This window comes from Panthera tigris, chromosome A1 (genome assembly GCF_018350195.1).
Source record: "Panthera tigris isolate Pti1 chromosome A1, P.tigris_Pti1_mat1.1, whole genome shotgun sequence".
In the NCBI taxonomy this organism is placed as follows: Eukaryota; Metazoa; Chordata; class Mammalia; order Carnivora; family Felidae; genus Panthera; species Panthera tigris.
This window is the reverse complement of record NC_056660.1, coordinates 92,797,840-92,820,930: the sequence shown is the minus strand read 5'-3', so window position 1 is coordinate 92,820,930 and position 23,091 is coordinate 92,797,840. Positions and strand designations below refer to the sequence as shown.

The 23,091-nt window shown below is 40.2% G+C and overlaps 1 protein-coding gene across 5 annotated transcripts in view; it reads right to left on the bottom strand.

Annotated features, from left to right (window-relative positions):
* Positions 1–12,327: 12,327 nt before the first annotated feature.
* Positions 12,328–23,091, bottom strand: part of KCNN2 (potassium calcium-activated channel subfamily N member 2) — a 157,195-nt gene continuing 146,431 nt past the window's right edge. For all 5 annotated transcript variants that reach the window (XM_042958702.1, XM_042958706.1, XM_042958713.1 and 2 more), the window contains 3 exons: positions 22,016–22,143; positions 15,655–15,724; positions 12,328–12,876 (listed from right to left, as the gene is read on the bottom strand). In XM_042958702.1, coding sequence (XP_042814636.1) covers positions 12,589–12,876; positions 15,655–15,724; positions 22,016–22,143 — 486 coding nt within the window. In that variant the 3' untranslated portion in view covers positions 12,328–12,588. The remainder of the gene's footprint in view (positions 12,877–15,654; positions 15,725–22,015; positions 22,144–23,091) is intronic.

The following is a 23,091-nucleotide window of genomic DNA, read 5'->3' as shown; positions in this document are numbered from 1 at the left end:
TTTATAATTTGTTGTACCCTCCTGGTCTAGAAAGTTGACTTGCATTTAGTTGTATCTATTAAGTTTCCCACAATTGGATTTCTTTGTCCTTTCTAAAATCATTTATGAAGATTCATAAAAACATTTATGAAGACTGGTTAGTTTTTTTAAAAAGTCAGTTTATGGGGTCCCTGGGGGGCTCAGTTGGTTAAGCATCCAACTTTGGCTCAGGTCATGATCTCACAGTTTGTGAGTTTGAGCCCCGCGCTCGGCTCCCTGCTGACAGCTCAGAGCCTGGAGCCTGCTTCATATTCTGTCTCTCCCTCTCTCTCTGCCCCATCCCCACTCATGCTTCATCTCTCTCTGTCTAAAAAATAAATGAAACATTAAAATTTTTTTTAAAAATTAAAAAAATAAATAGTTTACATTTAATTTTGGTTTATGTCTTTGAGATTGTCTGATAGCTCCTCACTATTAGATTCACATTATGTATTTTTGGTGGGATGAACACAGAAATGATTGGTCTTCCTTTCTTACATCATATCAGCAGGCATATGACATTGGTCTGCACATTTATTGATAGTGTTACTTTGTTTCCTTGGTTGAGGAAGTAGTTGCTACGTTTGCCTTTCCTTGTTTTGCTTTGTTTTGTTTTTTAAATGTTTATTTATTTATTTTGAGAGAGAGAGAGAGAGAGAGAGAGAGAAAGAGAGAGAGAAGCAGAGAGAGAGAGGGAGACAGAGAATCTGAACCAGGCTCTGTGCTGACAGCAGTGAGCTCATTGCAGGGCTCAGACTCACAAACTGTGAGGACATGACTTGAGCAGGAGTCATACCCATAGCCAACTGAGCCATCCAGGTGCCCTTTTTCTTCTTCTTTTTTTTAAACGGCAAAATTACTATTAACCTTTTGTAAGTAGTAAAACAATGTTTTGTAAGGCATTTTGATACCATGGAAATAACCATTCTGATCTTCACATACTTTCCCTCACCCTAAAGAACAGTTTTTCCTTTTATTTATTAAGCAAGTACCTAAGGATTTCATTTACTTCAGTTTTTTATTTCATATTTTTATTCATTTATTTCACATATTTTATATAACATATATTTATTTTATATTTTTACTCATAAACTCTTAATATCAGTATTCTTTGGATGCACGGACTCTCCCAGATTTGTGATTTTATGATTTGTGCCCCTTCAGGCTGCCCTGTGTGTCCCTTATGTCCTTCATATCCGCATTTGAATGTTTCTTCCTTTCTGGCATGAGATGTTTCTGGCTCATCTTGAACTTCCCTGTCCTACTTCTGTAATCTGCCGTTTCTACCAGGAGAACGGTATTCAATATTTAGTGGAGACTGGTATTAAGAATTCAAGGTCAAGCACGAGGTGTGGGATTCTTTTGCTGCTAGGTCTCTTTCGCAAAACACAATTCGGAAATGAATACACAAACATGTTTATTTAAATACGTATCTGTATCTGTTTCTAGATCCGTAAATTCATACTGATGCTTCCAATTCCTGTCTAATACCACAAGGTTCCTCCCAGCCTGACCCCACTCTGCATTTGCAACTCCCTTCTCCAACACTGAGAAATCTGCTTCCGCGGTCCTCAGTGTATATTTAGTTTCTCAACCTTCTAGTATACAGAAAGTAGTTTTACAACTGCTTACCCACACTGCTATGGAAAAACAAGCATAATAAATGTCTTTAGATCGAGGTAATTTCATTCAATTAAGGTCTGTGAACTGATTAATATCATACCAATGTTAATTTCTTGTTTTTTATAATTATATCAGGGTTTTGTAAGATGTTACCATTGAGGAAATGGGTAGGGATATAAGGAAACCCTTGTACTTTTTTTTTTGCAACTTTTCTGCAAGTCTATTATTACGCAAAATAAAAAGTCATAAAAAATTACTAAGGTTGTTTCCTCCCGTGCAACACACATACTTTGAATATGATTATATTTTTCTTTTTTAAAATTTTTTGAACATTTTAACTTATTTTTGAGAGACAGAGTGAGTGCGAGTAGGAGAGAGGCAGAAAGCGAGAGAGAGACAGACAGAATCTGAAGCAGGCTCCCAGCGTCAGCACAGAGCCCGACATGGGACTCGAACTCACAAACCGTGAGATCATGACCTGAGCTGATGTCAGACGCTTTGCCAACTGAGCCACCCAGGAGCCCCTGATTATATTTTTCATTTGAGGTTACCATGGGGTTCATTTAATTTTGTTCTGTTTTAGGGTTTTTCCCATATTCTCATGGATACAATTTTTTTTCCACTCAGAATTTTTTGAGCATGTAAACTATTGATGTGGTTCAAAAACTAATAATTATTAATAATATACCTAGAAAAGTATCATCCCTCCTTATTCCTTCCCACCCTATCTCCACCTATCCCCTGTAGTATACAATTTTTTTAGTTTCTGACTTATTCTGGTATTTCCTGTTGTAAAAATAAACGTGCTTTTCTTATTTCTCTTTTTTGCACAAATACACTACAGGTACATCTTTACACTTTGCTTACTTGACATCTGTCAATAAATCCTTGAGGTCATTCCCTGTCTGTTCATGGGGATCTTCCTTATTCTTTTATGCAGCCACTTGTTATTCCATTTTGAAGAAAAACATTTTAAAATGTGAGCATTTATGTTGTATGCAATGTTTTGTAATTATTGGTAATGCTGTAATTCACAACCTCATTTGTAGATACTCCGGTGGTGTTTGAAGTTGTATCTTCAGAGTCAAAACCTAGAAGAGAGATTTCTGGGTCAGAAATAAATCCAGGCACCTGGGTGGCTCAGTTAGTTGAGCATCTGACTTTGGCTCAGGTCATGATCTCTCGGTTCGTGGGATCGAGCCCCCTGTGGGGCTCTGCACTGCCGGTGTGGAGCCTGCCTGGGATTTTCTCTCTCCCTCTCTTTCTGCCCCTCCCCCACTCACACTCTCTCTCACAAATAAAACATTAAAAAAATAAATGTAGTTTTCGTAGATATGGCCAATTTCCCTTTGAGAGGGTTGTGTCCTTCCACATTCCCACCAGTGAACTGGACTGTCATACATTCCATTTTTGCCAGTTGAATGGGTGAGAGAGAAATGGCCTATCAGTGTTGTTTCAATTTGCACCTCTCTTATTATTAATAAAATATCTTTTCATCTGTTTAACAATCATTTTATATCTGGGTGTTTTTTGTCTTTTGTTTTGTTTTGTTTTGTTTTTTGAAAATCAGCTGTCTTTTACCCATTAAAATTTTTTTCTATTAGGGTATTAGATCTTTCCCTCTCAATTTTAAGAATTCTTTTTCGAGGGGTGCCTGTCTGGCTTACTCGGAAGAGCATGCAACTCTTGATCTCAGGGTCATGAGTTCAAGTCCCAGGTATAGATTACTTAAATAAATAAAAACTTTAAAAAAAGGATTCTTTCTCTATATTAATTATTGTAGTCCTTTCTCTGCAATGAATATTGCAAATAGTTTCTTGTAGTTTATCACCTACTTTTAACTTTGCTTACAATCTTTATTGCTATGGAAAACTTCTTTTATTTTTACAAAAGCAAATGTATGTGTCTTTTATTACCTCTGGATTCCAATAAGCCTTTCATTATACATTAGAGAAATTCATCCATCTTATATTCCAATACTTGTAAAGTTTTAGTTTTACATTTAGCTCTGTGATCCATTTGGAGTGAAATCTTTTGTATGATGTAAGGTATGGATCTAATATTATCCTTTTGAAAACACCTATCCAGTTCTCACAGGTCACTTATTAAAAAGTACGTCTTTCATGTTTCTACTAGCTCTTGAGTCTATTCTGATATTTATTTTTCTTTTAAAACCATGACTGTTCCATACAACACCCAGTGCTCATCATGACAGGTGCACTCCTTAATCTCCATCACCTATTTCATCCATCCCTCTGCCCACCTCCCCTCTGGTGACCATCAGTTTGTTCTCTAGAGTTAAGAGTCGGCTTCTTGGTTTTCTTCTCTTTCCCTGCCATGTTCATTTCTTTTGTTTCTCAAATTCCATATAGGAGCAAAATCATATGATATCTGTCTTTTTCTGACTTATTTTGCTTATCACAATACTCTCTAGCTGCACCCACTTTGTTGCAAATTGCAAGATTTCATTCTTTTTCATGGCTGAGTAATATTCCAGTGTGTGTGTGTGTGTGTGTGTGTGTGTGTGTGTGCGCACGTGCCACACACCACATCTTCTTTATCCACTCATCAGTCAGTGGACATTTGGGCTGTCTCCATAATTTGGCTATTGTTGATAGTGCTGCTATAATCACAGGGGTGCATGTATCCTTTTGAACTAATGTTCTTGTATCCTTTGAGTAAATACCTAGTAGTACAATTGCTGGATCACAGGGTAGTTCTATTTCTAACTTTTTGAGGAATCTCCGTACTGTCTTCAAAAGTGACTGCACCAGTTTGCCAAAACCATGATTATTAATGCTTGGTTTATTTGAACTCTCCAGGCTGCAGAGACACCTTTTTTTTTTTAATGTTTATTTATTTTTGAGAGAGAGAGAGAGACAGAGCATGAGCAGGGGAGGGGCAGAGAGAGAGGGAGACATAGAATCCAAAGCAGGACCCAGACTCTGAGCTGTCGGCACAGAGCCCAATGCAGGGCTCAAACCCATGAACCATGAGATCATGACTTGAGCCAAAGTTGGGCACTTAACCAGCTGAGCCACCAAGGCACCCCGAGGCTGCAAAGACATCTTAAAATTTCCCACAATGTTATTTCTGATAGTTTTGCTTTATATGCTTTGATATTTAGTGCCTACAATTCGTGTCCACTTTCTTTTCACTGTGAAATGAACTTTTATCGATCTAACATGGGCCATCCTTTTGTGAGTTCATATTGCTTTCCCTTGAGTTCCATTAGTCTGACATGAATATTGCCACCGCCCTGTTTATTTGTTTGTTCACACTGGCCTAAACCTTCCCTGTAATTTGGGTTTTACCTTCTCCTATCATTGTATTTCACATGCTTTTTGTAAAAAGCACATAGACATGTTTTCTTTTGAACCCAATCTTTAAAGTCTCCGTTCATTAAGCGTCGAAATTCATCCATGGTTACTTATAGCCAGTCTGCTAGCTTTCATCTTACTTTGGATTCCTTGCTTCATGCTTTCTCACTTTTTATGCTTTCTTGCAGGGGTTTTTTTTTGTTTGTTTGTTGCTCTGAAATAATTTTAATTTCTAGGTTTTTAGGGGCACCTGGGTGGCTCAGTCGGTTCAGCTCAGGTCATGATCTCACAGCTTGTGAGTTTGAGCCCCGTGTTGGGCTCTGTGCTGACAGCTTGGAGCCTGGAGCCTGCTTTGGATTCTGTGTCTCCTTTCTCTGCCCCTTCCCTGCTCGCTCGCTCTCTCTCTCTCTCTCTCAAAAATCAATAAACATTTAAAAAAAATTCTAGCTTCTTATTTATCAAAGTCAAGAATGAAAACACATGTTATTACTTCTATCCCTTCCTTTTTAGAAGTGTGTTTTCATCAAATACCTTTATAAAGGGTTATTCCTTTAAAATGCAGTCTTCTATTTTTTTTTAATGAAAGTACTGCTTTAAAAAAAGCATTATTTGTTTTGTTTTGTTTTACTAATTTTTAAGGTCTTCTTTATTAAGGATATAGAAGAAATGTCCTCTTAATGTGACTATTTCCTTTTTTTATTTTATTTCAGAAAGAGTGTGTTAGTGGGGCAGGTGCAGAGAGAAAAGGAGAGAGAGAATCTTAAGCAGGCTCAACACTGAGCATTGAGCCTGACGTGGGGCTAGATCTCATGACCCTGAGATTGTGACCTGAGTGGAAATCAAGAGTTGGACACTCAACCGACTGAGCCACCCAGGTGTCCCTTAATGTGACTAATTCTAGATGACATAAGGAGCAGGGATATCATGAAGATACAAGAGATTCCATACTGTAGCTGTTTCATCATCACTAGAAAATGTTTGTACACCTTTATTCCCCCCAGTGTCCTGTTTTAAGAGCAATAACTCCTTTGTCACCATTGCTCTCTTTGAAGTGAAGTATAATCCGCAAATTCCCTGAACATGTTTTAAAAAGCATACAAATGGTACAAAATTAAGTTTTTAAAGAAATAAGTGAAAAGTGCCCTTTTGAAGTCATATTATGTTCTTTCCCCTTACAAACTCAAAAATAAAAATATTGGCTTACTTAACGCCTTTGATCTATTCACTGTTAGTTTCCTTTCTGAGGCACTGTGATTTTACCCAACAGAATGGTTATTTTGGATTTATATTCCCAAAGCCTATAAAAATAAGAATGTCCAACCTAACGATTCCTTTTATAAGCAGTAAAACAAAAGTGGGAAGAAACGAGATAGACAATAGGTTCATCTGTGATGCAGAATTATGCATAATCACATTACATGTGTAAAAACTGGAGAGAGAGAGGCATGTCTCTATTCTAGCCCCCCTGAAGGGATGGTAGGTGGGCACAGTGAAAATTCTGGTCTTTTAGAATAATGTAGATTTAGAATGTTATGACCAGAAGGTGTTAGATTTTTGTTGTACATTATACCAAATGTCTTCTTACTAAAGCAATTTTGATTCTTCCTGTACAGTGAAGATAGAGATATCTTTATTTTAGTGTCTCAAATCATCCTTCATGCACCATCTGAGTAGGGCTGATGGCCACAATCTCTGCAGCATCTGAGGTGCTGGCCTTCATTAACTGGTCCAGCTTCAGCAGAGGTAACAGGTGGCAACACAGAGTTTCTTCTGTCACCTGTTTGATTCCCTGTCACTCATACCCACAAAATATCCCACAGTGCATGTGCATTTTCCCTTTGAGCTCAACTAATTTAATGTAAACGAATTCAAGTATTTCCATTTTTTATTTTTATTATATATATTTTTAACTTTATTTAGAGAGGGAGGGGGAGAGAGAGAGAGAGAGAGAGAGAGAGAAAGAGAGAGAGAGAGAGCACACAAGCAGGGGAGGGGCAGAGAGAGAGAGGGAGAGAGAGAATCCCAAGCAGGCTCCGCACTGTTAGCATGGAGCCTGATGCAGGTCTCAAATTCATGAACTGTGAGATCATGACCAGAGCCAACACCAAGAGTTTGTCACTTAACCAAATGAGCTACCCAGGCACCCCTATTTCCACTAGTTTGAATATTTTTTCTCTTTTAAATCTCTACACCCAATGTAGGGCTCAAGCTCAACCCTGAGATCAAGAGTCACATGCGCTTCCAACTGAGCCAGCCAGGCACCCCTCAAATATTTCCATTCTTTTACCTTAGCTGAGGGCACTAGGTTTTATCTGTCACAAAATATGTTAAGGAACAGGATTGGCTACAAGAAATATCTTGTCTACAGATTTTTGGGAAGGTCGGGTACATAGGAGACCTCAGAGAAGATGATGATTAAGTGGTTGGGCTATGGAGAGAGATAAGAACTACTTTCCTAACCTGGAGTCAAGGAGTCAAGTTATTAGCAAAGTAGGAAGCCTGGAGAGAAAGGATCCCTGTTCAGCTTTCTGCTTGGCCACAATCTGCTGACCCCTGTCTCCCTCACACTCAACTTAGAGCAGGACCTAAAGTTGAGCCAGCTCTAATCCAGAACCCCTAACACTGCCAGGATAAGTTGCCTCAGGAATTTCTAATTACTTTTGTAAACACTTCCCCAACCCTGCCACGTGGGGACCATGAATGCTGGGGCAGAAGAAAACCCATAACTAGAGTAAAGGCCATGTCCAGGGGAAATTTTTAAAATTATTTCTAAACCTTTGAAATGGGAGGTATCTGCAAAGTTAAAATCTGTATTTTCCATTTCTGCGTTCACTGACTTGAGACATATTTCATACAAGTACTAGAAAGCAGCATTTGTGGGGTGTTTTGGGGGGGTGGGTCCTTCCCTGGCCTAAGAAATTGAAAAAGAGCATGCCCATCAGGGGCTCTAGCAATAGTGTCAGTGAGATGGAGAAGTTGCTGGTGTCCTCCCAGCCCCCTGTGTGTGTGTGTGTGTGTGTGTGTGTGTGTGTGTCTTAATTCCCAGCCTTGCAACATCTACCAGGATTCATTTGTCAAACAGTAGGTTTGATAGTATTTTAGTGGATTGGCTGGACAGTTCAGTTAGAACACAAACTGTATCCGTGTGCTTTACAGATGGGAAGAAGTACGAGCATGCTCACCAGCCATAGGGTTGGGTTTGGAAAAGGAATTGAGCCCTTTGGTCCAACTCTTGGGTGGACATACCAGTAGAGCCCTAATCAAGTATCCCAAGTCCTCAACACAGGGCCCAAGGACCCTCCGCATTTCTGGGTCTTATTTACCAACAGTGGATATGGCAAGAAGAGGAAAGAGTAGGTCAGACTAACAAAGACAAAGAATATGTGCCTGTTGATAGTCTATATCACATGACACAAAAAATAGCCATAGGATCAGGAAATGAATAAACAAATCCGGAGTCCAGTAACTTCCTTTAAGGATTAATGAGACAAATGGGAGAATTTATAAACTACACTGCCAGGTGTTCAAAGTTGTAAGACAGGCAGGTACTGGGGTTGATGAGCATTTGTTGCCTTTTACTGGAAATGGTAATAAAAAAATGTCTACCATCATTTGGAAAAATAGATGCTAGGCTTCCTAAAGCCCTTCTGATATCTCTTTGTACATTAGTTTTGTGGCTGAGAAGAAAGAGGCTCAGCAGGATTGAGACTATTCAAGTGCATAGAGCTAGCAAATGTCAGGACTCAGTTCTAAACCCCATTCTTTGAACCTCATGCTCTTTCCACTTCGTTATTCCACCTCTCAAGACTAGGCAAAGTTGAAAAATAGTAAGTCTATAGAATTTTAATCCACCCCTTGAGATTTGTATTAAACCTAACCAACAGGTTTCCCCCCCAATAACCATACTCTCTTTTCGAGTATAATACCCTCCTTTTGGAACATAATTATTTGATTATTGCAGATGCTTTGGTGTGAAGGTGTTCTTGGAAAAACAATTACCAAGGGAGGAACCATGAGGGAGAAAGCTTATAAAATGTCCTAGATGAGGAAACTGGGTGGCGTTGTCAGTGGAGCGTCTGACTTTGGCTCAGGCCATGATCTCATGGTTTGTGGGTTTGAGCCCCGTGTCGGGCTCTGTGCTGATAGCTGAGAGCCTGGAGCATGCTTCGGATTCTGTGTGTGTGTGTGTGTGTCTCTCTCTCCCCCTCCCTGTTTGTGCTCACTCTCTCTCAAAAATGAACAAACGTTTAGAAAAATAAAAAAATTCCTAGATCTATTACCTGCAATAAACTTGGTTCATCTGCATTTCTTGATAAGCATGGGATCTTCTCTGTAATGGCCAGACTGCGACACTGTGTATAAGTAGGAGAAATTAAGAAAATTACTGAGGAAGGTGGTGGTGTGGTAATTCAAAATGATTTGTGGTAGCCATGTGTTCTTGCACTGGCTGTAGAGAAACAGGGAGACCTGGTGGTAGGCTGGCAGGTGTAACAACATATTCAATTATTGGTAGAAATTTTGAAAAACAATGTGCAAATTAGAGCAAGGCATAGATCCCCATAAAAGAGAAGCCCTCTGAGGAGCCCTGAGAGGATTCTGCCTCATGTTGAAGCCATGTGAGAAGAGACCTTGGTGATGTTGCATGAAGTAGGGTTCATTCAGCAATCGACCACAATACCTATGTAATGGATGGGTCTTCTTTGCCTCTTCCAAATTGTGGTTATTTGGTATTTTTTTTAAATACACAAACAGAAGATCATATGCTTTTGTTGAATTACCGGTCTTCATACACAGTAAAACCTTGGTTTGCAAGCATAATTCCTTCCAGAAACATGCTTATAATCCAAAGTACTTGTATGCCAAAGCACATTTCAAGAACCATTGGCTCAGTTGTGATCATGTGATGTTCGGTGTCATGTACTACTCATATTGCAAGACATCGCTCATTTATCAAGTTAAAATGTATTAGAAATGTTTGCTTGCCTTGCAGAATACTCACAGAACAAGTTACTCGCAATCCAAGGTTTTGTTGTACTTTGTTGTACGGGAAAAGCTTGATCAAATTGGGGAACTGAAGAATGCCAACATATAGGAGCTGCAGTTAATCAGGAAGAGGAGAACAAACACAAGGTAATGAAATCTAAAATCTAATTTCTCTCTTCTTCAGCAAGAGGAACTATATGTTATTCTTTCCCTACTCTTGTCACATATTCTGGGATTGTGGTGCCAATTGGTCAATAAGATAATAGTTATCTGCTATTCTGCCTTTTAGTCACAATAGAGGTAGAATAGACAAGAATTAACTGCATCAGTTGCCAGAACAAATCAATCATCTTTTCAAAATTTCTATTACATCCAGTGTCTACAACAAATATATGATCTACTCTTATATGCAACCCCGAATACCTAAAAGAAAATTTTAATTTTGTCCTTGGAATCGACATCCCTGTGAAGTGGGATTTGGGAGTTCACTGAACTCAGCAGTATGTTCCTATAATCTGCTCTAGAAGTTTTTCTTTCTCACTTACTATTAAAAGACTTTCCTCATCCTTGATGAGGCCTTGTCCTCATCCTACATGGACATATACAAGATGTGCAAATGAGTTTCCTTTTCAGCCACTTCAGATGGTAGTAAACTGTAAGCAATTCTCACGCAATCTAAAGGAATCATACCTTTATGTCCTTGATCTTGAATGGAAATGTTTGATTTTTGCATCAGTTATGGAGAGTAAATGTGAAAGTGATTGAATTATTGAACTGTGCAAAGTGATGAAATCAGTTACTCTAGTGTTTTGTGTTATAGAAGAAAAATACTTGTTATGCTAGCATCTCGCAGCCTGGTATGGTTATGGTACACCAGGCATGGTGTATGGTGTAAAATAAAGGGGGGAGAGGGCAAGAGCAGATTTATCTGAAAATGAAGGAGTAAATTTTAGGTTTGGATCAATCCAAGATTAGTTGAAGAACTTTCCAATTTGTGCCTTATTTTTGTGACGTGTTACCCCTATCACTGCAATCAGCTCTCCCTGTAGGCTCTGAAGAACACCGCCAGATGAGGGGCTTCCACACTGCTATCACCTCTACAATGGTTCTCCTCAACCCAGTCGATTCTTACAGTAAATCTGGGAAGAGATGTGCTGGCCACAGCTAACTATCCCGTCCCCTTTCACTGCATCTGACTTTAAACCACCCGTGAAACAGATGTGATGAAATTCATGAAATTTACTAGGTGCTATTTAATTTGTACCAAATATGTGAGTTACAGACCCAGAGAGGGCCATTTGTAAGGTGATAAGTGACATGTTAAGAGTTAGGCTCGTTAATATACATTATACTGTTAGGAACTATGCAAACGGATGCATATATGGATATGCAGGTGTATAATCCAAACTGAGCATATCAAGGGCCTCTCATCATAAACACAAGGGAAAAGATGAAATAACTAGTTGACAGCAAAAATTCTTTGGTATGAGTTCACAGTGGTATACTCTGCTTTCTTTAAATGAATTTCCTGGTAAATTGGGAATAAAAATAATTCTTTTTTTTTAACGTTTATTTTTGAGACAGAAACAGGGCGTGAGTGGGGGAGGGGCACAGTGAGAAGAATCCAGAGCAGGCTCCAGGCTGTGAGCTTTTAGCACAGAGCCCGATGTGGGGCCCAGACCCACGAACCGTGAGATCATGACCTGAGCCGAAGTCGGACGCTTAACCGAGCCAGCCAGGCACCCCAGGAATAAAAATAATTCTTGAAAGCATTTTTGCACCCCAAGATCGATGGATCATCTATCTATATATGCTTTGATATAACCGCTCCACCTTCCACATAATTTGGAAACAAATAGAATTAATAAGGGACAAATGGAACTGTAGGGGCGCCTGGGTGGCTCAATTAAGCATCCGACTCTTGATTTCGGCTCAGGTCATGATCTCATGGTTCATGAGTCTCAGCCTGGCATTGTGCTCTGTGCTGACAGCGTGGAACCTGTTTGAGAGTCTCCCCCTCTCTCTGCCCCTCCCCCACTTGCATCCTCTCTGTCTCTCTCAAAATACATAAACTTAAAAAAAAAAGAGAGACACTGTAAACTCAAAAAGAGTAATAAGCTGGCTGTATCAAATGAAATGTGACTATAATGTTTCATAATGGGGAAAATGTTAGCGAATAGGTTACAGAGTGATGGCAAATCGTCTTCCGACCGGCCAGACATTGGGTGATCAAAGGTATCAACACGTATCAGACAATAACCAGTCATTTTAGCTTGCAAATAATGTGGGAAGTGAACCTTTAGAAATGTCAAGTGACCAAACAGGTATGTGCAGAAATTAACTTTTTTTTTTATTATATATCATATAATGTAGTAGTAAAGTTTGAAGTGCATGAATAAAAAGTTAGTGAAATTACAGGAGGAACAATCTATAGAGCGATAATAGGTGCATTCCTTGTGCATCTGAAAGGAAAAGAAAAAAGAGTTTTCACTCATTTTGGCCTAAAACTTAGTGTCAGGTTCCCAGGATTCTGACATCAGAACCCGGATAACGCTGATTAGAACCATAGGGGCTTTACAATAAAAGCTAAAATATTGACCATATGATGGCAAAAAGTCTTAGTTTGTGGTTAACTGATTCTCTTCTAGCTACTCTCTGATGAAGTTGGTGGCGCTGTGGAGGAGGACCGCCGTCTCCTGGACGAGGATCGGGACCGCTCGGCGTTGTAGGTGACATGCTTGTCGTAGTTCTCCATCTGAGCCTCCAGGACATCTCTCTGCTGCTGCCTGATGGTCTGGCTGATGAGCCCAGGGAGGGCGTGGATGCTGCCAATCAAAGTCTCCAGTTTCGTTTCCACGGTAACAATCCTCTTCTCAAAGTCTTCGCTCCGTTCATTTAGGTCGGAAATCATGTCATACATGATGTTCTGGGTCTGCAAAACAGGGCGGACACGGGTAGAGCAACCAGGAACTCAAGGTTTCACGACACTTGCCCAGGAAGCGAGCTGTCCGCTCTCTTCAACCCTTTGTTGAAGCTGTCTGGTTTCCCTCTAGAGGGCCGCCTGGGTGGCTCATCTGGTTAAGCGTCCCACTCTTGATTTTGGGTCTGATCATGATCTCACGGTTCATGGAATGGAGCCCAAGTTTGGGCTCCGTGCTGCCATCGAGGAGCCTGCCTAGGATCCCCTCCCTCTCTCTCTCTCTCTCTCTCTCACACATTCTCTCCCCCCTCCCCCCCCCACCCCGTTTGTGCTTGCTTTCTCTCTCTCGCTCTCAAAATAAATTAAAAAAAAAATAACAAAATGTGCTCTTAGCTGCTTCACAACCTCTTAATGGTGATAAATGAACCAACTGAATAAGGGAGTTACTGTTCATGATACAGGCACCTCATTTGAGTTTGGCCACGGAGACAGAGTGCATTAGCTTTATTTTTTACTATATAGTCTGGAGGCTATGTGAACAACATCCATTCATTCAGAAAATACTGAACCTCTATGGCATGGCAGCCCTAGAGCCGTATTAGTAAGCACAGCACTAAAGAAATACTTTGAAAGAAATAGTGTCTTGCCTCATAGATATATTCCTGAGATGACATTATGCAGTATATATTTATCATATTATACATCTAGTAAAATGTTATATCTTATATTATTTCCAAGTGGTCTGTTTTATCATTTGACCTTACAGTGATGTAAGAGTCTGCCCCATCTTTGTTCAAGGTGTGTCTACGGGAGAGCCACGTTTGTAAATATTAATCGAGAACATCTTTCAGTCTCATATGTGCTACCCACCTTAAATGTAAGATATATGTATGCTGTCCTACAGGTAAGTTGTTGAGGATGTCACTATCTTCTATTCATAAGACATCAAATATTCAGGTGCACCTGGGTGGCTTATTCGGTTAAACATCCGACTTTGGCTCAAGCCATGATCCACAGTTCATGAGTTTGAGCCCCGTGTCGGGCTCTGTGCTGACAGCTCAGAGCCTAGAGCCTGCTTTGAGTTCTGTGTTTCCTCTCTCTGCCCCTCTCCTTCTCATGCTCTGTGTGTGTGTGTCTCTCGCTCTCAAAAGTAAAGAAACATTTTTTTAAAAAGCATCAAATATTCAACATTTACATGTTTACATAGTATGTTATTGATATACATGAAAATGAATATGATTTACTTGTGTTATTTTATGAGACTAGGACAAAGAGGTGTGATTTTCATAGATGATATTGGAAGCTTTATAAAGAACATAGCTGATTTATCGAACAAACAACAAAATGTATTGAGAGAGGCCCCTTTAAAAGCACTCGTTGTTAAGGGGCGCCTGGGTGGCTTGGTCGGTTAAGCGTCCAACTTCGGCTCAGGTCATGATCTCACGGTTTATGAGTTCGAGCCCCGCATCGGGCTCTGTGCTGACAGCTCAGAGCCTGGAGCCTGCTTCAGATTCTGTCTGTCTCTCTCTCTCTCTCTCTGCCTCTCTGCCCCTCCCCTGCTCATGCTCTCTCTCTGTTTCTCAGAAATAAATGTTAAAAAAAAAGTTTTAAAAAGCATTTGTGTTAAAAGGCTAAAAACTTCCATATATGCTATAATACCTCTTTTGGACCTAGCTCAGGAAAATGGAAGGTCACTGATGACAAATACTCATATTTAAAAAAAATATATCTGTTTAGGGGAGCCTGAGTGGCTCAGTCAGTTAAGTGTCTGACTTCATCTCAGGGCATGATCTCATGGTTTGTGGGTTCAAGCCCCGCATCGGGCTCTGTGCTGACAGCTGAGAGCCTGGAGCCTGCTTCAGATTCTGTGTCTCCCTCTCTCTGCCCCTCCCCTGCTCATTTGCTGTCTCTCCCTTTCTGAAAAATAAATAAAACATTAAAACAAATTAAAAATATTTGTTTAAATGTTTATTTTGAGAAAGACAGAGTGTGAGTGGGGGAGGGGCAGAGGGAGAAAGAGAACACACGTGAGAGAACATCTTAAGCAGGCTCCGTGCTTAGTGTGGAGCCCAACGCAGGACTTGATCCCATGAACCTTGGGATCATGACCTGAGCTGAAATCAAGGGTCGGATGCTTAACTGACTGAGCCACCCAGACAGCCCTAAATATTCGTATTTTTAAAGTGGAATTTACTTGAAAGGGACAACCAAAAATCAACCAGATAAATCTTATAAGTGTGAAAGAGGAATCTGGGAACTATTAATGTCCTTTTAAAAAGTAGTATGATTTTTTAAATAATGAAAAAAGAATCATAAATTATGAAAACTGATTCCCTTTTTTTTTAAAAGATGATGTCCATGTTCTTAAAAAACTATTTCACAGTCTTCTGAGTTGGCTTAAAAGTGAATAAAAAACAATAATTTTATCAGTGAGTCCTATGGAGCCCTGAAGGTCATGGTCAAACCCAGGATGCAGTTCTCCTCTCAGAGGGAGGAGACTGAAGGACAAATATGAAACCCAATGGTATTGTCTCATATTCCATGTACATTTTCCACGGTATTTTCAAGTCACTGTAAGAAGGAAGGCTTTTAGAATGGGGTTTGAATAATTTATATAGGGAAAGAGCATGTGAAGAGAAATCTTTTAAGGTGGACCATCATGTTAGGGCTAATTGTTGGTTTGATGTGCAACACAAAGTTGGGGTATCCTCCTCCCAGTGGATTATCAGTCACCGTGCAGGGCTTCATTCCAACACACCTCACCATGAAGGCTGAGACCCCCATGCTTACCTTTGCTAGGTCCACCAAGGTGTTGGCTTGGTCATTCAGTTTCCTCTGCTCCATTTTTACACTTCTTAATCTAAAAGACAGAATCTCAAGTCAGAAGGGTTCCTTCCTGTCTACTGCTGTCATAACGCCTTCCAAAGAGCATGCATAAAATCGACAAGAGCAAATAACTGCATGGATAATGCCTTGAACATTTGGGGGTCAAGTTCAAACTGGTTATGTATCTGGAACAATGAGAAGCATGCTTCCCCAACACCGCAAAAAGGAAAGGAGAGAGAGAGAGAGGAGAGTAAGAGATGAGGTGTCCTTAGGACAACTATTTACCAGGGAGTTAAAAGTTGAATCAGGAGAGAGGCTCATAAGGACTTAACCATATGAGAAAAGCCAAAACATTCCTTAAAATCCCAGTATCATTTCAAATAGACATAGGAAGAAATAGGCAAAGCGACTAGACTTTCATCAATGTTGGAGCAGTGAGCACCTTCCTATGCCTACATGACTAGATACACAGGATAGCCCTGTTCAGTTTGAGATGGATTGGGTTAGGTATTTGAACCTGATGAAAACACAGTGATAAGTGAGATTCTTAGTAGCAAAAATAAGACTTTTATTCAACCAGCAGCAAGAGAACCCAAAACACATAAGTCTCTTATTCTTCATTGTGTTTTGCTCGACTTTTATCTTAAACTGCCATCGAATTTGAAGGGAAGCCAGGCCATTTCCTTGGGAGAATTTCCCTTAATTTTTTTCTTGTAGATAAAAGTCAGCGGACAATTAAAATGTCTGACAGATGGGGTTTCTGGTTGTAAACTTACTTTTAGATGCTTTTAAATATCAGTGCATATATCTGATTGACAGTCAAAACACTGCTGTTAAAAAAAAATCTTTCTTAAGGATGACTTTTACTAGTCCTTATTTTATTTACTATAATATTTTTGAAAACATATTTATTGGGTGCTTACTCCCTACCAAGAAATTAAGATTTTCCAACAGGAGAAAAGGGGTTGTTTGTTCTTTAAGCCAACAATCCGAGCCATGCTCCAAATGAGAAGCACATTTCTCTTGGGTACTTAGTTTAAAAACAAAAAACAAAAAACAAAATCCATGCTAACCTTATTACCTGTAAATGACATGTCATTTACAGAGTATAGTGTCGATGTTGGAGAGATTAATCTTTATAATTTCCCAATTTCAACGAAAGGTAGTTACAAAAAAAAAGGATCAAAAATTCACAGGGCAAGATTTTACTGCCAGGGAGATTTTTACAACAAATGTTCAGTAGTGCGCAGTGATTTTGTTTTGAAACTACGCTATGCAATATGTCACCAAGTCTGCTTGACAGTGAAGACAGATTTCCTTCTGCCAGTATGGGTTTAACTGACACCTGCCTATAACATGATATTTAACAATGTAAAACAGCTTAAGGTTATCACTTGCCGTTGCGAGTCTGTGTTTCCCTATTAGAATGCTTGGAACTAAGTTAATTGGCTCTTTTGTACACTATTATAGAGATGGACTGGGTGTAAGTGTAAAAGGAATTTACAAACAGGTATTCGAATCTAACATGTTGTTGAGATAGGCTTCTCTAAGTACTCACAAGGATTACAATTCTTGATGTACACCTTTTAAAAACAAGTCCCCTTCCACCCCTCTCCCCCCTGCAAAAAACAAAAAACAACCCTTTAAACATGTGTGAGGTCATTCTGCAGAAATGTACTAGAGAGAACAACAGTGTCAGATGTGGACTCCCTTCTCCCTGGCCCTATTTGACCTTCAGTTTCTTAATGTATGAAATGAAGTGGGTTAGGATAGGATGGTATTTCTAAAGTGCTGCATTTGTACCGACAGAGGTGTTCGAGGTGGCTATGTGATACTCAAACCAGAAGACATTAAATACTAAACCAGATGGAGAGACAGTTACTCCCTTTTATCCTCTTCCAATTCTTGATTATTACAAGAAAAATGTCTCAGGCTGGTCCTCTCCTGTTTTTATCTCCCAACACCTGCTCTTCTCTCCTTTTTGAAAAGAGAGCAGGATTTCAGCTGAGTGCTTCCCGCATGCAGCAGTTCCGTGGCTAGAATTCAACGCCAGTGTTTCAAATGTTGGTGGATGCGACCTCTCCCTCTCTTTGCTGGGAGCAGGAGCAGCTTTTTGTTTTTGTTTCATTTTTGTTTTTGTTGTGTTAGCCATTTTGTGATAATGATTTACACCAAGCTTTATTTTCAAATTCAAGGAATGGGACCCTTAGCACATGAATGACTCAAGTCTGGGGAACCAGATCAGAAGCCTCCAACCACTTGGGAGTGCAGGCAAGGCCCTGAGGTTGGCAAGCCCAGTGAAAGGGCCAGTGGGTGTCCCTTAGCTGAGGTGGGTACTCTGCTCTTGAATTACCATATATTATGTTTCTGACAGTAGAATTTTGCCCAGTTGTTTTTTTTTTTCCACTAATCTGGAAAGCTGACATAGGGTAGCCCCCTATTGAATCAGAATCCCTTTAAGCTCCTTGAACTTAAATCATCTTGCCTTGCTGTTCCTGAGACTGTACCCTAGAACTGGTAGAAAAAGCCTACTTAAAGCTGCAGCTGCCAGAATAAAAGGTAACATGCATGTGTATTTTACTTTCTCCCCCCCACCCCGCCCCCGCAAAAAAAAGAAGAATAAGGAACGTATGTTGACTTCTTCCTTGTGAACTTCACTTATCACAGGAAAGTATCATGATTTTGGATCACATTTCCATAGCAGCAATCAGACTACTGAAATTCACAAATAAAGGACCCGCTTGGATGCATGCAGCCGGTAGAAAATTCTGCAAATGTCGAGAGGAGCGGCTCACACAACTTACTTCCGAGCTCTATTTTCATTTTGTTGAAATAAAAAGACAAAACAAAAGAAAAGAAAACTGTAAAATATTCCAGAACAGAGTAACACAGTGTGGTGTTCAGTTGTGCACAGGGGGCTCGATTCATTAGCTGAGAGATCCTGTTAAGGCTCTGTAGGATCTTGGCATGGTGATCAAAGAAAAACACGGTTCGCTTATGGTATCATCCTTCATTGCTGAGACTCCCCCCTCCGTCCCGCCCCTGAAATACAGCGCTTCCTCCAGAACGAGGTTCAGAAGGAAGACCCTCTAGGAAGTCATCACGGCCTCTTTGATACACGATGTCCAAGTAAACTGTAGGAACCGTTTTGACCTAATATGAATGTCATGGGGTTAAAAGGACAGTGTTCTACATAGTAGGATGATTATAATGTTGGTGGTGTTTTTTGGACGGCGTCCATCTCTTCCAAGTTGGGGCTTCTTAGAAGCCTGGTTTTCTGACAGGTGGGTCATCCGAAACTCAGTGTTAGAGAAATTATGTGTATTGAATTTCTCGGCTCTGAGACAAGTTCATGTCGACTGCTGAGTCTACGGTTGAGATAGAAGAGTGATGAGCTTTAAGGTTAAAGTTGATACCAGAAAAAGTATTCAAAGGTATTTAGGAACAGAATGCTTCAAGGCATTGAGTGATGATCTAAAAAGACAGATCCGTTAGTGAAACAGAGGACACAAGCCTGGAGAAGCAGGCATCCACCAGAGACGAGGGAGGCCACGTGTCAGGGAGAGAGGCTGTGAAGTTTGGAAAAGAGGGGAGTCCAGACAGAGCTCTGGAAAAGCTCTCAGGTCAAATGGGAGGATGGGAGAGGCCAGGGAGAGAGCTCTATCAAATGAGTTTGTAACTTCTCCCTCAAGCAGCAAGGTCTGATTTCACCCGATGCCATTTCACCGAGGCTGATGGTCTCACTGTGTCTGAATGGGAGGCAATGGGAGCCTTGCCCTTAAGAATCGAGCCCTGTGTGCTTTCCTGTATCACTAACTTAAAATGAGAGATTATGCACGATTAGAATCATCTAGCCAAACCCAGCCCATATAAATTTCCAATTGTATTTTTTTTACAAAGTACCCCTCCCACCTCAAAGGAAATCTAACCCCAAGACTATATCATAAAAACAATTTAGAACATTTGAGCTGCTTGAAGCTCATCTACTTTAGAAGTTCATGTTGCTGCCGAAGAAACAGACTGAGAAATGCCAAAGAAGCAGAAGAATTCATGAGGGGTTTCCTCTGTTACTCTATCCTGAAGCAGCATTGGGAAGACCCACATAAGCTGTACCTTGAAACTCTTAAAATCGGGTCAGGCCACCTTCCAGCAATCTAACAATTGCTTAGGGACAATGTGTCAACTTTGCTTCACCAAATAATTTTTCCTAGCATACTATAAAAATTTTCAAACCTAGAGCAAACTTGAAAAAAAACTTACAGCAACCATCCCTAAGCTGTCTGTCCCCTGAGGTTTCAGCATGAATGCATTTCACAATAAAAATATAAATGTATAAATACCCACCATTCACATGTGGCTACAAAATTACTACAGGAACTACCAAAGCATTTTTTCCCAGTGTTTTTGTTAGATGTAAAAACTCACCAATGGCATCAAAGGCCAATTTCATTTCATTATCTATTTAATAGGTACATCATTCTGATAGAAAGGGTTATAAATACGATCCCGGAGGACATGGGGTATGTGGCTGCTTGACCCATAGACTGACTGCACCTGCCCACACTAACAAAGGTAAGTTTTCGTTTTAATATACTTGAGCGGTATAGGTTAGTGGCAAAACATTAAAAGTACAAAGAATGCTTTCCCAGTATATACACATTATACCGTGTATACTTCTTCTACGAATGTTAGGTTCCTATATGCTATGGTTGTGGGTGTGTAGGAATGCCCTCTGTGCCAGGAGGGCTATGTCTGGTGACCCCGGAGGGAGAGGCCTGTTCTCAGAAGTGAAGGCCCAGCATCCCTTAGGGGACTCGCTCTCTGAGATCTAAACTTGAAGGAATAAAGATGTGGAGGCTCCACAGGGTGGGTATTTGGTTATAAAGGTGGCCATGAGCTTCAGCAAAGCAGCTCCCTGTGCGAGCCAGATCTATGTGTTCCTCTGTGTTTCGCTTTTATAATTTCCCACACTTTGAAAGAGTGTTACCTTAAGATTCTAGCCTTTCCTTACAAGGGACAGAAAGCACAGTTGTGGGCCCGGTGTGAAGTCACAGAACTAAAGGTGAAATGATGTCACTTTGGTGCTGGTAGTGGCAAGATCATGACTGAATAGCTCTGAGTGCATGCAGAATCCATGCAGAATCTCCCTCTCTTGTAGATCTCAGGGTGCCTGGATTTGATTCTCATTAAGGCAGGCAGCAATTTCTAGATGCAGTCCACATTTCCAGCGATAGTGATTCAAAAAACATAGAGGGAGAGGTCAAAGGGTAGCATTTGAATGCTTAGTGATTTCCCATAGAATGTGAAGTGTGATACAGTACCTATGAACTACCTAAATATACAAAATAAAAACTCCAGCTTCAGAGCTTTTCCGGTCTGCTGTGCTAGGCAGCTCTGAGAAGACCCACCTTGCTGTGTAATCCAGACACCTAGTGTTTACCCACCTTTCTGTGATTGCCCTGGTAGGCTGCATGAGAAAAGCCACATTTCTGACCCATGCATGTGACTGAGCTGCTCTTCCCCATACAGAAATGCCACTGAGTTAAGAGCAAGGCTGCACAGCCTCGAGACTGATGCCCACATGAATGTACTTACGGTAAGGATGCTGCCAGCCTGGGGGAGAAAGAGCTGGTGGCTTTCAAGTCATTATTGATACTTACTACATAGACATTTGTCTTTTCAAAGTCTATGATAGTTATGTATAGCATAGAAACAAAATAACATGAAAGAACTTAAGCATATTGAATAATGGTGGCCTCCATAAGGTCAGACTCATTGTAAAAGGCACTATAAAATCTATAAGGAACATACAGCAAATAGAAAATCCCCTACGTCCTGAGTAAAGACTAGTTTAAAAATGCAAGTATGAAATCAAGTGTAGGTACTGCCTTCATAGAAAGATGCTGGCAGCCTGTTTAAAAAAAAACCCAGAGCGATCATAAAATATTAAATGTTTTTCAAGATTTTGCAGTCAATACAAACGAAACATCTGAGGGCAAGCCATACAAATAAATAAGTTATATTAAGATATACAATTGCAACTGAAAATAAGGTTTCTAAAGAGAGAAACTGAGAAGACATTTTAATTAATATATTAAATGACTCTGCTCCCAATAACGGATGATTTTGAGTCCAAAAAAGAACTGACAATTTTCTCAGCATTTCATTTATGGAATTATTAAATTGCCAAATAATGTCTTCTGGGAACACACATGACAGTGTTTTCTTTTTTCCCCCTCTCACAAAAGAAGAATAACTAAGTATGGGAAATTAAGACCCAGAGTTACAAAAAGCAGGATGACAATAAATGAAAAATGGTACTTACTGATGAATAGCTTGCAAGAATTTTCGTTGATGTTTTCTTACTTTTGCATGATCTATCTTTTTTACTAGCTTTGTATTTTTGTAAATTAGCCATGTTTCCCTGAGTACATTGGCAGCTGCGTTTTTCACCTGTTAAGAAAACAAACAAACAAAGCAGTTGATAAATTCCCAGAGCAGAATCCTTTGCAAACATGGCCAGGGGTCCTATTCTTTTTTTTTTAATATTTTTTTTAAGTTTTTATTTATTTTTGAGACAGAGAGAGACAGAGCATGAGCAGGGGAGGGGCAGAGAGAGAGGGAGACACAGAATCTGAAGCAAGCTCCAGGCTCTGAGCTGTCAGCACAGAGCCTGATGAGGGGCTTGAACTCACAGACTGTGAGATCATGACCTGAGCTGAAGTCGGATGCTTAACTGACTGAGCCCCCCAGGCGCCCCCCAGGAGTCCTATTCTTAATCCCAAAGATCACGGTAAGTTCTAGCTCTGTTTACTATTTCTCAAAAGAGTATTTTTCTTGAATCTGTGCCTTTTAAAAAGTACCTCTATCTGTCTGGGCACAACATTTAGGTTGAAATATTAGGGAGGTACCGATCTCTTTCTGGGCTAACTTCTACCCATCAGGAACATTTTCATCCAACCAGTTCTTTTAAAAAGCAAGAGGTGGTTGTAACCTGTCTGGCAACATTGCAGGGCGGGGTCAGGGGGAGGTTGGAAGAGGTGCTGAATTCTGCACCTTGTATTCCATTTGTTTTCCCCATGTTCTTCATTTCCCTGGAGAGAGGCAAAATGCCAGAAGGCCAAGGTGAATCTTGTCTTTTGCAAGCTTGCTTGGCATTTTTGGCTGTGAACTACAGGAAGGGCATGTTTCCACTGCTCAGTGTCCAAGCAGACCTATTCTTCTGCCCTTTCCGAGTGACTCAGCCAACTGTTAGCATGCTTTAATGAGCTGACAGTCTATGTTGTCATGATTTTGTGGGTTAATTTGAGTACACTGCATTTCAAACGGATGGGACAAACCTAAATGATACAAGTGTTTTAATGACATGGCTGAGACCTACTGTGGTTGATGGAAGGTATG